General features: G+C 38.8%; 2 protein-coding genes across 11 annotated transcripts; both read right to left on the bottom strand.

Annotated features, from left to right (window-relative positions):
* Positions 1-1,644: 1,644 nt before the first annotated feature.
* On the bottom strand, positions 1,645-5,901 carry LOC103702915 (putative serine/threonine-protein kinase PBL7). The gene is made up of 5 exons (XM_088703565.2): positions 5,690-5,901; positions 4,467-4,681; positions 3,852-4,041; positions 3,341-3,732; positions 1,645-2,385 (listed from the first exon to the last, which is right to left on the bottom strand). Exons 1-5 carry the CDS (start codon positions 5,760-5,762, stop codon positions 2,047-2,049), a joined length of 1,209 nt encoding a protein of 402 aa, XP_088559691.1. The 5' UTR covers positions 5,763-5,901; the 3' UTR covers positions 1,645-2,046.
* Positions 5,902-8,881: 2,980 nt separating this feature from the next.
* On the bottom strand, positions 8,882-13,995 carry LOC103702844 (WRKY transcription factor 44-like). 10 transcript variants are annotated; one of them, XM_088703560.1, is made up of 8 exons: positions 13,463-13,843; positions 13,090-13,348; positions 12,210-12,267; positions 11,870-12,086; positions 11,615-11,764; positions 10,568-11,283; positions 9,833-9,991; positions 8,882-9,425 (listed from the first exon to the last, which is right to left on the bottom strand). In XM_088703560.1, exons 3-8 carry the CDS (start codon positions 12,242-12,244, stop codon positions 9,239-9,241), a joined length of 1,464 nt encoding a protein of 487 aa, XP_088559686.1. In that variant the 5' UTR covers positions 12,245-12,267; positions 13,090-13,348; positions 13,463-13,843; the 3' UTR covers positions 8,882-9,238. The 10 variants fall into 10 exon arrangements, with proteins under 10 accessions (XP_088559686.1, XP_088559688.1, XP_088559687.1 ...); XM_088703562.1 differs by having other exon boundaries at positions 11,615-11,758; XM_088703561.2 differs by having other exon boundaries at positions 13,237-13,960.
* Positions 13,996-14,624: the final 629 nt, after the last annotated feature.

Genomic DNA, 14,624 nt, shown 5'->3' with positions numbered 1-14,624 from the left:
TAAAGGCTATGACAGGATGAGCCTCTGCCAAATACTAGATAAGGGTGGGTTTTAAGCTAGTTCCCTTCCATCAAACCGTACCAACTCTCTTATATCAAAGCAAAACAAGACACTTGTACCAACCTGCGTGTTTTGTATTAAAGCAAAACATCCTTTTAAATTGGAATTAAGATATAGAATTTCTTCATTTCATATCCTAATTTATATCTCATCTACCTCTGTTCTAGGATAATTTTATTCTGCAACCAAATAGAACCTCAACATAATTTTAGTTGATGCAATTATTTAACTTAAAGTACAGAAAATAATTAAAAAAAAATCCTCTACCTCTGTCAGAAATATCTTTACAAAATAATTAAGATGGAAAAGATGGGGATTTCTGAACTGGCTCGCATCAAATGCAAGCTGTCCAGGTCCTGGCGAGTACAATGTGTTCTTATCCAAAACGACCTACTCCAAACCAAAGCTGATAAGCTGGCGGTGGTCGCAGCACCGACGAAACGAACAGGACAAGCACACTGTGCTTGGTAGACGACAGCGGAGGCCCACAGTGACCCGTACAAGCTCGGCCATCTCGCATGGTTTCGTTTCTAAAAAAAGGATGATTTTTCCAGCAAAAAAGAGAGAGGATGATTCGTATATTTGGATGCATGCATTTGGACAGGCTCGAGAATGCAGTGCCAAAAGGATACCTGTTTATCTTCTTCTTCTAAAGCATTCATCACATGCAGCCACTCAAAGTGTACGATGATGTTGGTTCGTCATTGTTTGCCCCGATCATTGATGCAGTTTTCTCCTGTTATCACAGAAAAAGATAATAAAAAAAAGTTGGTCTCGAGAACAAGCCATCTAATTTGCCTGTAGAAAAATTTGAGGGGACCCAGATTGGGCTGATGGGTTGCTATCGTTCATGTGAAATATAATCTCAAGCTCATCATTTCTTCTATTCTCTTTCCGGTAGGATGAGGCCTATAACATACGAAGTAGGTGACAAAACGGAGGGTGGACTTTCCCAACTCCTAAAATTTTCTTGAACATGGAATCAGAATCCAGATCTCTGGAACAAAACGGAGGGTGGCACCTTTGTTTCGAGCTCTTGCATTCTTTTTTAGAAGTTTATTACTTCGCACGCAATCTATGGAATTTTTTCTTTATCTTTATTACTAGCATTTTCTTCTTCCTGGAGTGGAAAGTGAGGTAATTTTAAACATTATCGACACAATACACTTCAGTGCAGCCATGGCTTTTCAGGCCAGGGGATTCATGGGACCATTTTGGCATGACCGCCAGCTCCAGAGGCCATGACTAGCCCATGAATTAGAACAGGAGCACTAGCTAGCTGCCTGTAGTTCTCAAAAAGCAACACTCATAAACACTTCGACGAAAACAATATAAATCCAGACACGAATTTAGGGCCAGAAGATGCATGGGACCATTTAGGTATGACCACCAGCTTTCGGAGGCCATAGAGTCGGACCGGAAGAAGTAGCTGCCTGTAGGTCGCAAAAAGCAACTCTAACACTGTTTGTAAACACTTCGACAAAAACAACTAACAGCTAGGTATCACAGGGTTTATAAATCCAAAAGCTGGATCAAAAGAAGATGAAAAAGGCACTGCAATTAATTCTACTTATGCTGGCATCATATTTCCAAGATTCTACATCTATTTCAAATTCTAGAAGCAGATTCATGACATGTCTTGATAATAAAACTTCTGTCTGTTGTTCCGATGAACAGCACTTCTATCTGAAACCATACAAGAGATTATATTGATAGCACCAAACACTAACAAACACATCTAAATACAGAGACCAAAACTCACATGTGCCGCAACAAAAGAACGTCAATCCTCTGAACAACTTTAGTATGAATGGTTCATGCTGCACCAGTTATCATCAAGCAAAATTTGATAACCTGGTGCAAAATAGCCAGCCAACAAGAAGATACCTTATCCTTCTGGATCATGAAACCACCTCGCAGATTTTAGCATCAAGAGATGCCATCTAAGTTGGTGGAGCTGGAAATCTATTGAGCAATCACCATTAGCTAGTATTTGGCGAGTTTACTTTGACCATCTGAACTGGCCTTTTTGAGATACGCCACTTGTTTCTTCCCATTGTCTCTTCTTGTTCGAGGAGGAGTGCCTGGTGCTGTCAAACGAGAAATATTCTGAATGGATTCGGTTTCAGGATCGTAATGCTGGGAAGCCAGGTAAGTGAGAGCTGTAACCACATCAGCAATAAGGGGCCTCAAGGTAGGCTGCTCCTGAACACACATTGCAGCAACAGCGAGTGCTTGGTACAAGCCCCTCACCGGGTAATGGCCCTGAAGCTGGGGGTCAGCCATTTGCATAAATTTTCTCCTGTCTTTGAACAGAGGTCGTGCCTGCAACGAAATATGAGGACATTCACATGGATCCCACAAAAAAGCGCCAAAGCAAGGAACAAGCTTCCGCAACAACAATGAAAGAATAGATTAAGGATTTTCTCTGTACAGAAACAACCATGAAGAATAATCAAAAAGAATAAAAAAGAGACGTGAACAGTTACTGTGAAACAAAATTGCTTGAAATATGTTTTGAGATAGCTGCTCAAGCTTCCATTCCACTTGGACAGCCAACAATTATACCAGATGCTATGCTTCAAATCCAAATATCCAATCCATAACTCAAACCAAATAAGTTTTTTATTCTATTATTTCTTTTTTATTATTATTTTATTTTTATTTTTTTTGTTTTGGGGGGTGGGGGGGGGGGGGGGGGGGGGGGGGGGTCTTCCTACTAGGCTGAAAATAGCTAAAAGTGGTTACAGCAAACCATAGTGATATAAGAACTGAAGAGTAACTCGCACGATTTTTCTTTTCATGGATAGAAGAAAGTTAAAATGTTTGGAATCTGAGATCCTGTTGTTCTCAACAAAATCATGAAATAATATTGAACGCTAAAATCGAGAGACATAAGAGAACTGTATTTAATGTTGAATGCTAAAAGCAAGCGCTAACAACAGATATCTGGTCTGCCTACAAAATCACGAGGGAGGGAGCGAGGGAGGGGGGAGAGAGATCTTACAAACATGAGTGCAAGTATCATTTTTCTTTGCAATAAAAGCTAGTAGCAAAAATCCGATACAAATTTTGGTGCAACTTCCCGACGGTCAAGTCAGAAGACAATATCAAATTTGAGTTATACAGTTCAATGGATTCTGAAGATTCTACAGACCATCATTGAGTCACACAGGAAAATCTAGCATAGAAAACATAAATGCAGGATCATGAAAGGAGATTTAATTAATTACTGGCAACAATGACAAATTTAGATAGCAAAAAGACAAGAATCTCTTACCCAAGCAACTAGATTTTGCTCCCCGGCAGCTCTAGAGTTGTCAATAGCTTTCCGTCCGGTGATAATCTCTAAAAGAACAACCCCAAAGCTATAAACATCAGATTTCAATGTTAGTTGTCCGGTCATTGCATACTCAGGTGCACAGTATCCATATGTACCCATCACCCTGGTTGAAACATGAGTCTTGTCACCAACAGGGCCAAGCTTTGCCAGCCCAAAGTCAGATAACTTGGGATGAAATCCCTCTCCAAGCAAAATATTGGAGCATTTTAAATCACGATATATGACAGGAGGACTGGCTTTATCATGCAAATATTCTAATCCTTTAGCTGCACCAGCAGCTATTTTCATCCTTGTATTCCAGTCTAGCGGCTTTTTGTCTGATGTAAGATCTGTTGGAAACCAAGAAGAAATGCTCTATTGCGATCAAGCAAGTATGCCCAAAGAAACAACTTGAGCTATAAAAGCCAGATAAAATAATTTAACAATGAGTTATTGCAGAGTAATATACCATGAAGATGGTCTTCCAATGATCCTAATGACATGTATTCATAAACCAAAAGCCGTTGATCACCATCGGCACAGTAGCCAATCAAGTTCACAAGGTTAGGGTGGTGAAGTAGACTCAACATCAAAACTTCGACAAGGAACTCCCTGTTTCCTTGCAATCCATTATGATCAAGCTGCTTTATAGCCACAATCTGTCCAAGACAATAATATTGATCCATGAGTGTCAGAAGCCCAACATGTAACAAGAAAAAGTATATCATCAGACCTCTTTTCGTTATGATTTTTTTTTTTGAAAAACATTTACTATACATGTAAAGCACAATAATGCTATATTCACAAATACTTAAGGACAATGCTACAAATATTTTTTGATGGAAGACAATGCTATATATATTGCTAAAGTCGGTTTCACCATTGGCTATAATTATAATTAATGCATCATGAGAAAGGATGGGCAAACATCTCAAAATTACAAAAAATGAGAAGTTCAAAATTGAAATCTTATAAATATTCTTAAGTTCTAACTCACCTTGTAATTCAAGACTAGGCTGAAAGTTTATCATAGTCCAATGCAAGGATAATAAAATAAATAAAGCAAGTATAGCACAAAACTGACCTGGTTTACACTCTCCAACCTTCCTTTATAAACTCGACCAAACCCTCCCTCCCCCAAAAGGCAATCAGCTCTAAAATTTCTGGTTGCGGCAGCCAATTCACGAAATGCGAAGGTCTGGGCAGCAATATGCTCAGAACCGTTGTCCGAAGTTTTCTTCTTTCCATTTAATGAACTCTTTTTCTTCACATTGGATGCAGAATTTGGCTTTGACTTCTCTGTTAACTGGCAATCAAAACCATCTCCACAACAAGCATGTAATGGAAAAGGAAAAAGAAACGCAAGCAGCGATAAATGCCAGAGAAGTATGCGATGCTCTCTACACTCTATATGATAGAAAAGAACATCGCTGTTTCACAAGTTCTAAAGCATAAGGCCCCAAAGAAGGATTGGAGCAACAGCATCAAATAAAAAAGCTCAAGAACTACATCTCTCTATAAATAGAAATAATATAAGCTCCAATGTCAAATTTTCAATACATTCACCCAACAACAACACATTATGTACTCTCCCAAAATAAACACATAATTAATGAAAAAAAACACAACGGAGAAACCGTTTAAGTATAATTAGTTTAGCTCTCATGACATTAAGCTCTAATTCCCATCATTCAAGTGACTGGTCAAACATGAAACAAAACTTATTTGTTGACTTGCGCTACAATAATTTGGCCACCTGGGTATAATGTTCATCAAAAAAAAAATTGAAATTAATCCACAATCAAATCATTGGAAACTTACGGTGCCCCATCAGTTAAGACCCCAAAGGAAACTACGCCAAAAATCATCTATCGAATATCAAATACAATGCCCTCATCAAACATGATGATTAAAAACAGAACACCATATCTCCCCTCAAAAAGGATCTTTCTTTCAACAAATAATCCAAAGGTGATTCTTTTGGACGATTACAACAATTTTTTCCTCCCAAGCCCCATCAAATACCTTCTTCCAAGCCGATACAGATATACTCGAAGAGAACCATGTCGAGAGAATAGGATGGAAACACCCTTTTCAACACCAAACCAGGATCCGATAGCCAAAATTGCATTCAACAATTCAACTTTCTTTTTCAAGAAAACACAGACAAATCATCAGATTGCATAACTCCGTCCAAAAAAATCCAATCTTTCAGCTCGAATCGGGAACTCAGATGAAAGACCAAAGAAAACCCAACTGGAGACAGAACAAGAAAAACCCTAAACCAACGGTAGCGATTCGAAGTACCTGAGGGGGGAGCAATCTGATCCTTCCTTCTGGTCTTTTTGGTGGCCTTTCCGGAGCAGGGGAACCACCCCATCTCCACCTCCCTTCCGCTTCCTCTCTTCTGGTGAGAGAAGAAGTGAGGCCTAAAAAGAGAGATTGGAAATGATAAGAAGAGTAAGAGAATGGGAATAGAAGCTGAAGACCACAAAAGATTTGATTTTTGATCAAAGATTATATAGTTGTCAGTAACTTCACTGTTGTATTATAGACTTGAATCAAATCAAAAATATTAAATTAACGTAGGTCTTACGCTTAACTTGTGCGTCCAGAAAATTTGTTTGACTAATTAAAGAAAATCTTACGTTTGTCAAACGCGAGACACTTGGTATGCATCCAACTAAAAAAAATAGTACTTTCTTACGGATACGTGTAATCCACGTGTCAGTAAAGTGTGAAACTATTCTTGCTTTCGGTTTTGACGACCACTATTTTACGAAAAGTAAACACTATAGCAGCGCCAAATTTCTACCCAACAAAAATTACACAGCTTTGTAGTTAAAAAAAAAATAAAAAGCTTGTCCATCACTCTTGCTTCTTTCCTCCTCTCTTCTTTTGACCCAAAGGAATAGTAGTCTGTCTTTTTCTTGTTAGAATGGAAGAGAAGTTTTTGTGCACACATCTTGGGATTTAGATGCATATGATATGTCTTAATAGCATTATTTGCTCAACTTGATACCATTCTAACGGAATCTTACTGCTACTACCTAAAAAGCTGCTCTATTTAGCACTTACTACTCATTGCCTTCTTTCTTCTAGAGTGGTGAGATGGAGAACGAAAAGGAGAGATGTAAGACCCAAAAAAAAGAAGATCAGAAAGCTTTATGATCGGCGAAAAGAGCGTCAATATAATAATTTATGACAAATAAGGAAACAATATAATTTTTATAATTTTATATTCTAATGCTACTTGAAGCCAAGGTAATGAAAGGAATTGTCCAACCTCTTGTTCTATGTGTTAGATATAATAGTTACATCAGCAGTTAATGTTTTATAGGCATATATTTATTTATTTGGTATAAACTTGATGGGCACATTTCAATGACAAGCTGAACCGATGCTCCTTAGCAGGCACGCAAGAGATTTTTCAAAAGTGAGTGCCTTAAAACCAAAATCTCTGCCTTGGTTCGAAGCAGGAAAGCGAATCCAACTTGAATCAGCAATTCAGACTCAAAAATAATTTCAAAATATGCAAAAAAAAAAAAGAAAAAAACATCCAGCTCATTTAAACTCGGTCCAACCAAACTTTTTTTTAGTTTTTAAATTTGCTCTGTAAGTTAAGACTTTAATTTGCATGTTTTAATATTTGAATTATTAAAAAGTTAATCAATCTTGAAGCTAAGCTTGAAATCAAGCGTTAGCTCAAGCTCAAACCTAGCTTAGTTCAAGTTTGAATTAATTTTTGACACGACTAAGAGTTTACAAGCTGCTTGCTTAGGCACACCTTCGACTTGATTTGAAATTAGGCTCGAATTGAGATTAAAATAGTACTAAACAAACCAAGCTCGAAGAAGCATTTCAAACTCCAAATTAGTTTCAAGCTGAGCCTGATCAGACCCAAGCTCAATCAAGCGCGGCTCATTTACACCTCTACTCTATTGTTGTTGATGATATATTTTGAAGAGTTCTTGATGATATACAAAAGTCATGTTTCTTTCATTTCTCTCCGTCTTTTTTTCTATAATTATGATTCTGTATTTAAACCCTGATAAGCTCTAAGATAGCCCAACCGAATGCCACCGGGTGTCTCAGCCTCAGAAAGCTAGTGCTAAGTAAACAACGCAGTGGTCCTGCAGACCATAAAATACATTCAACTGCTGCACTTGAACGTTACTTTGCATTGGATCGCCCACAAAAGCTACGTAGCACCACAAATCAAGCACATCAAGCCACCTAAACATGAAGGCGTATATATTATTTTTTCCAGCACCACCTTGAGTCATGGCTGTGCTGCTGCTGCTGCTTATAATTAGTTATTTACAAACTCTCTATGCTTCCAATTCAAACACGTAGTTTCCCATCCAGAGAACTCTTTGCCAAAGGAGAAGCCCTTCCAACCTCGTTTCATCGGTTAGTTGTCAGGTATTTCTTTCCCACCCATTCTTACTCCTCAGGAATTTTCAGAAGCCATGCAAGAAAGTGAGGCCCAAAAGATATTAAAAAAAAAAAAATTCAGACCTCATTCGCACTCTTTACATCCAAGAGTAAAACAGTCATTCATGAATCCATTTGAAGGTAATAAAAGATCCCTAAATCCTTTATGATGCTTTAAATTTGTGGTTCTTTAACTCCTGGGCAGGACAGAATTTTGTGAGCCCAAACATCGGTTACCTATGTATTATTCTTTAGCAGGTGTATTTGGTGCAGTATTGCATAAGATCAACCTCCCAGGCCCCTACACAAAGGGCTGCAACAAATCGGAGACAGCAAAAAGAAAATAACAAGCAGTAATTCTACCAATGCAAAATGTCTTCTGAGACTCGTGGCTTCAGCTTTTTGGCACTCCAAAAAAAAAAAAAGTGAAGGGTTCATAAGTGTGTAATTAAACTTGCTTCTCCCCTTTAAGCAAGAATCTTGAGTTCTTGCATTGATATCAATTGAAAACGTACCTATTTTCAGGAATTAGTGATGAAAGTCCTACGGGCACTTGTTAAAACAAATGGTCATCTGGAAGCATGTGAGGTTAACATTACCAGTTTATAAGCATCATTTCCAGAAAATAAATGCTTGGTATCAAACAAATCGATTACAAGAAAAATCTAAGATCAAAAGCTTGCGGAAGTACACGGTGTTAATGCATCAAGCTGCATGGAGGGCCTACTCATAACATGACATGAAATTAAAAGCAACGACCATGGTATACAAACAAATTGAGACTGAAGACATTGACTCACCTCTCATAATATTTACAGATCTGCACATATGAAAGGACTATGTTGGCTCAAGTAGAATCTGCTCTCAGATGATAACTCTGCCCAACAATATTGAAAACAAAGAGAGGATGGGTAATTCAATATGCAGCTTAGATAGCTTCATTGACATCCTAAACCAGTAAGAATGAATTTATACAGATAGCGATAAAATGAAATGTCATTCTCAGAATAAAAGGCAATTATAAAATGCAATTGTAATGAGAAGGTACTCTTCATACCAATCTTTGTAAAAAAGCAGAGCCTCTTCTAATACCAATAAAATACACAGTTTAATGGGAAAGAAAAGGCAAACAAACCCTTGACGACAGAGTATTATGAGCTCGGGTAGCACCAAACTTCTAATTAGTTGTCTACATCAGCTATACTGATTGATATAGCTAAAACAAAGATGAAGTTAACCGTTTTTGCTACGTTGCAACCATGCAGAGCCTTTAAGAACATAAATAACCGTCTTTGATCATCAAATCTCTTTCCAGGTTGAAGATTGCTTGATTTTGAAAAGAGACATCGCATCCTGTCAGGTGGATCGTCAGATAAATTTCAATCCATGCTTTCCCTTCCTCTCTTTTTTTCGAGTGTTCTAGTTGTGCCTGGAGTTGTTAAGGCCTCCGGCATCAGGGTAGGAAACACCTAGATTTGTCTTTCTAGCTGGCATCTCGTGATTATGCTTTCCCTCATATGTTGTAACAAAAGATCCCGATTCATCTGATGCCTTCTCCACATACTTACGCACGTTACATTTGGGACTGGTGCATCTGTAGTAACTTCTGCAAGAATAAATCCATTTCATCAGCAGATACAGTAGTTGATGTCCAATAAATCAGTAGATGATCAAGCATAACTGAGGCAGGAATATTCACAGCATCCAATGAGAAAAACAACTTGCATCATAGCTTAGAAAGAGTCTGATTACAAACTACAGCAATGCAGATCAACTTAAACATCATTTAACCATCAAAACTAAATATGAAGCACTTCATACACATATGCATATTACATACAACATTACATGCACAGACACATATATACATACATATATATGTCCATGCATATGAATGGTGTGACTGTGCTGTAATAGCTGTTATCTTCTGTCCCTCCCATCACTGATAGTAAATTATCCAGGATAATCTCTCGACCGCTAGCCTAATAAAAGAAACATCAAGTATTAATTTACCTTGGATATGGATTTCCCTTCACAACTTTCTGTCCATATTTTCGCCAATGAAAGCCGTCCCCTGAGACATCAGATTCTATGGAAGTCTGTGTTTTAGAACGAGGCTCTGCAGCACCTTCTGTTGCTGCACCTGCTCCACTGACTTGATCCTCATTCTTCCTGCAATGAAAGAGCATTTTAGGCATGGAATAATTTCCTATACACACTTCATAAGTTGTACATGTGCTTATTCTTCTGTACTACGTAAACATAAACAATAGTCAAACGATCTGTTTCGTTTTCCTTTCTAGAAAAATTCTCACTTTGGACCACCTAAATGAATGAGAGTAGTCACTATCCTTCACAGGACACAATTTAGGATGAGTGTTTTAAGTCACCAGTATATCCAATGATTGAGGCATCTAAATGTGGTGGGATGTGCCAATTTTAAGGGGAAAACATCCATATGGCATAAGCAGTACAAGCATACACATGCATGTCTGAGGCATGAGCACCAAGTATGGGTAATGAGCATGCTAGTGAGAGTTATCCGCATGATTTTGATGGCTTAAAATTTATCGGTTACACTTTCTGGATAAGATTTTTGCATTTTATGAAGAGCCAACTTATTCGATGCATGCTTCAAAGAATTCATATCAAGCCCATGAATGCTTTCCTCCCTTTGAGAACAAGCCTACAGAAGTTGGTAACTCAAAAAACCATACATATGAGACTTGTAAAGCAATCACTACATACCTTCTCTTATAATTAAGCTTGTCATTGTCTAAACTAGCTGTTCCACTTCCAACCTCAGAGGCCCCACTCAGTCCACCAGCAGCATCAGGATTCTTGGTAGCGCTATTATATGATGCAGCAAGAAGAGGATCATGAGAAAATTGTGCCTGCCCAAGAAAAGAGGAAGCAACTGGAAAACTTATTTCGTTGTCATTCTCCACTCGTCCATCAGATACATTCCCCTCAACAAGATGGCTGTTCCACAATGGATTGCCACTCTCCCTCCCAGGCCCTTCAGAAGCAACGGCTTGGCCTTGTGACCCCGACGAGAGTCGCTTGGGGGGCTGAGGCTTAGGATGATTGTGTTCGCTTCTGTAGACAATTTCAGCTATCTTCCCATCAAGTGATCTCTCAACCTTCTTCTTTACAGGACAACTTGGATGTGTACATTTATAGTAACTTCTTGGGTATTCGCTTCCTTTCACTTGCTTCTGCCCATACTTTCTCCAGTTATACCCGTCGTAAGAACGCCGATCTCCACTAGTCGTTGGTTGTTGAGTTCTTGTATCTTGTTCTGTGTTCGGAGGCGCCGAATTTGAAGGCTCATGAATGCGGTCCATTTCCATGTGTGAAGGTGAATCCTGATGACAGTCGAGAGCAGGCTGGTACTGGAATTGGCGATTTGCTTGCTCCAGAACAGCTTTAGTTGTGCGTTGATGACCGGCGTCAGAGTTTCCCTGACACAGAACGAAATTACTGCATTTATGTTGTAATAACAGCATCGCACATAATAGCTATTAAAGTGTGAGTGAGCTTCCATTTCATGTTTCCTCAAAATAAGCGCAAATGATCATCAACTGTGGAAGAATTCAGCGCCATTTTGGTAGTAGAAAAATAATCAGAAACTTCACTAAGAGACATCCAGAACGCATATGAACTAAGAGTTTCAAGGTGAATTGTTTGCGAACCAGTCTGAAATCAATAAATTTGACCTATAATATATTCATGGAACCAACTAATCGGCGTTATACTTCAACGGAGACGACATATAAAAGAGAACATACTGACCAGATTTGCCAAGAGAGCAGCAGTAGTCCTTGAAACAACTTTTGCGACAGGTTTGTATAAGATAGTAGTATCATACTCTGCTTCCGAAGTTGTAGTTGATGCCTTATCAGGTAAACTACAAGCTGCTGATTTAGATATGCTATCCTGCAGCTGTATTATTATTGATAAAAGCCAGGTAATGCAATGATAACAAATGGAACGTGTATAAAGGAGCAAGATAGCACTCAATTTTATTTAATTGATATCCTGTCTCACCGAAGATGAAGCAAGATTTGGTGAGGGTTTAAATCTCAGAGTCTTTGGCCTGATGGCTGCTGTGGCCTCGGCAAATGAAGTCGCAGGAGAAGCATTCATGGCACCAGCAAGGAGCTCTGAGAAGGACCCGAGATTAGGGTAAGGCCTAGAAGCCACAGGTTTAGCCACAACAATCTTCTCCTCATCTCGCATTTCCCCCAACATCAACTTGGTAATACTACAATATGGCAATAAAACTCAAGCAAAAGACCTCAACAGATCTGAAATTGCTAGCATGTTTTTCTCCAGACAAATCTAAAATGAAATGCAACTTAATTTCCTAGGCTATCTAAGAAGTAACTGTTCTTGAAGTGGATCGCTGTAGTGCTGCCTCATTCTTGTATTTATGTTATTCGCACCTGCAAAAAAATACTGCTGCTACTGGTCAGCAGAGAGCAAGCCATTTGTTGCACCCTACTCTGAGTCAAAAAAAGAGCAATATAACAACTCTTATTTTCAGTCAGACAGGACTCCAGAGAGTAACAGTACCCTTCTTCCATGAGGAGGAGGATCTGCTATTTAATGTTGGGAGGCGTTTCCCAAGTGTTCGATATGGGAAATTCTTCTATCATTTCTATGAAATAATTCATGACTCCATCGCGACAGTTAAAAAAAACACACTGTAATTTTTTTTGCCGATCTACTTCTCAGTGTGTCTTGAACATTATGATATGAGATCAACCATAACAATCAGAAACAAATGTTGCAGTTTAAAATAGTAACAAAAAATATAGAAAAAAAAATTCATCAAGTGCAACATGCAATGAATATCTAAAGTATCCTGCAAATTCAAATGCAAATAACATATAAAGCTTGTGCAGCCCAACCAGCAAGCCCTCCTTAGTCACCTTCTCCTTCTGGAGAATGAATATTTGCCCAAACTTATTTAAGCAGAAGATATATAGATAATCTTATCTTAAAAAATCCTAGATGACTTGAGATGCTGACTTCATGTTTAATAATTCCTACCACAATAAATGCAGCACAGATACGACGTCACTCCGTACTCGGTAGCAAGTGTAAGTTCAAATTCTTACACTGTAATTAGCCTTGGAATTTTTAGATGCAGAAATTAACAGAATCTGACAAGAAGAAGAGCTACAAAACAAAACCAAACAAAGATATAGAAGGATCTATTCCTACGCTGAAAGTAACTTGAATTCGGTGTAACAGAAACACACCTAGAAGCTTGCAGACCAGGCGGCAACTCCTCTTTCATCTTTCTGAGAAGAAGAACAAGAGCAAACGCAGAAACTAAAAGAAAAAGAGAGAGGGGGGCAAAACAGCAGGCTGACGCACGTGACGTTCACGTGCTCAGCCTCTAATACCTCGGCCAATAGAGGGGAGCGGGCTGGCGCCGGGAGCCGAGCCTCTTGACGCTGACAAAGGGATGATAACAAAGTATTCTTTCTGGAAGGACGAGACGACCAGAAGAAAAGCCTGAGATGAGAGAGCTGGGTGTCAGACCGTTAGGTTTGAAAAATGATGATGATGATAATGAGTAATATAAAGGAGTAGAAAAATAATAATCCGAAATCCTGCGCCTCTGCATACCTAGTTGGATCAAATTATATCAGGTACACAAAAGAACAAGATTTTCTTTTAAGAAAAAAAAAAAAACTCCTCCTGAATTCCATAAATAATTTATGTAGAAAGTAGTGACATTTGGCTTCCACTGATGAGAATGAGAGGAAGTTCAGTAGGACGATTTCATCCCGAGCTGCCGTGGCTCCGACAGAAATGAGGTGATGAAAGCAGGGCCAAACTAATCACTGCCGTGTCGGTGCAATAAGCTGTTGTCTCCGACGGCAGTATTTCCAGTGGAGTTCAAGTCCTCCAAGCGTCCCTCGAAATTTTAATTTGGGACGTAAAGTTAAATTTTCGGGTGCTCTAATAAGGAAAAGCAGTTGTTTCTGAGATCAGATAGATGGCTATGAAATTTTTCATTTTCATATGACAACATAAATAGATATTAAAATGATTTAAATCATAGAAATGGAAATATTTGCGGGAGTGGGAGAGAGGTATGTGTCTTTTTAGGGAGAATTATTTGGTGAGAAAGTTTGGTAGGAGCTTGAGGAGGAGACGCCGCCCCCGACAAACCTCAGCCTTAAGTGCACCGACACGTGGAACCAAGCTAAGGAACCCTACGAAATTGGACCGTTGGATGGCTCGACACGTGGCTCATCGTAGCAGGAGGGCAGACGGGTCACTCGGTGTCACGGTCTTGGGTCCGGCTGTATACCCAGCTGCGTGAGGAACGAACGGTCAACGGGTTGACTGGTAGATGGATAGCCATGCACGTGCTCTAGAAATAAAGTAGAACGTGGGGAGAAGAGAGAGCACCAAGAAAGTTATAAGCCTGTTTCTTTGATGGTGGGAAATGTAGTTATTACGCTTTTTAAATTTTAAAAAAAATTTAACTAGAGACAATTTGATAAAATCAATACTCACAGAATAATAAATTAAATCTGCATTTATGTCATTTTTTATTTATTTATTTTTGGCGACCATAGAAGAGAAGCAAATTCAGAGCATTCCATTCACCCTCCCTCATGAATCATGATCAATGTCGAAGAGTGAAGACTTACAACCATGTCAATTATTATGAAAGAAAAAGATGATGTCCGATCTAACAAAACATTTGCCATCCATAACCATGACAAAGGTTGTGGTAGACCCCTGGAAAGCGTCAAGGTTGTGGTAGACCCCTGGA

The sequence above is a fragment of the Phoenix dactylifera genome, chromosome 8, assembly GCF_051530095.1.
Source record: "Phoenix dactylifera cultivar Ajwa chromosome 8, Ajwa_hap1_PhDact_Kaust_v1.1, whole genome shotgun sequence".
Taxonomy (NCBI): domain Eukaryota; kingdom Viridiplantae; phylum Streptophyta; class Magnoliopsida; order Arecales; family Arecaceae; genus Phoenix; species Phoenix dactylifera.
This window is presented reverse-complemented; position numbering and strand designations above follow the sequence as displayed.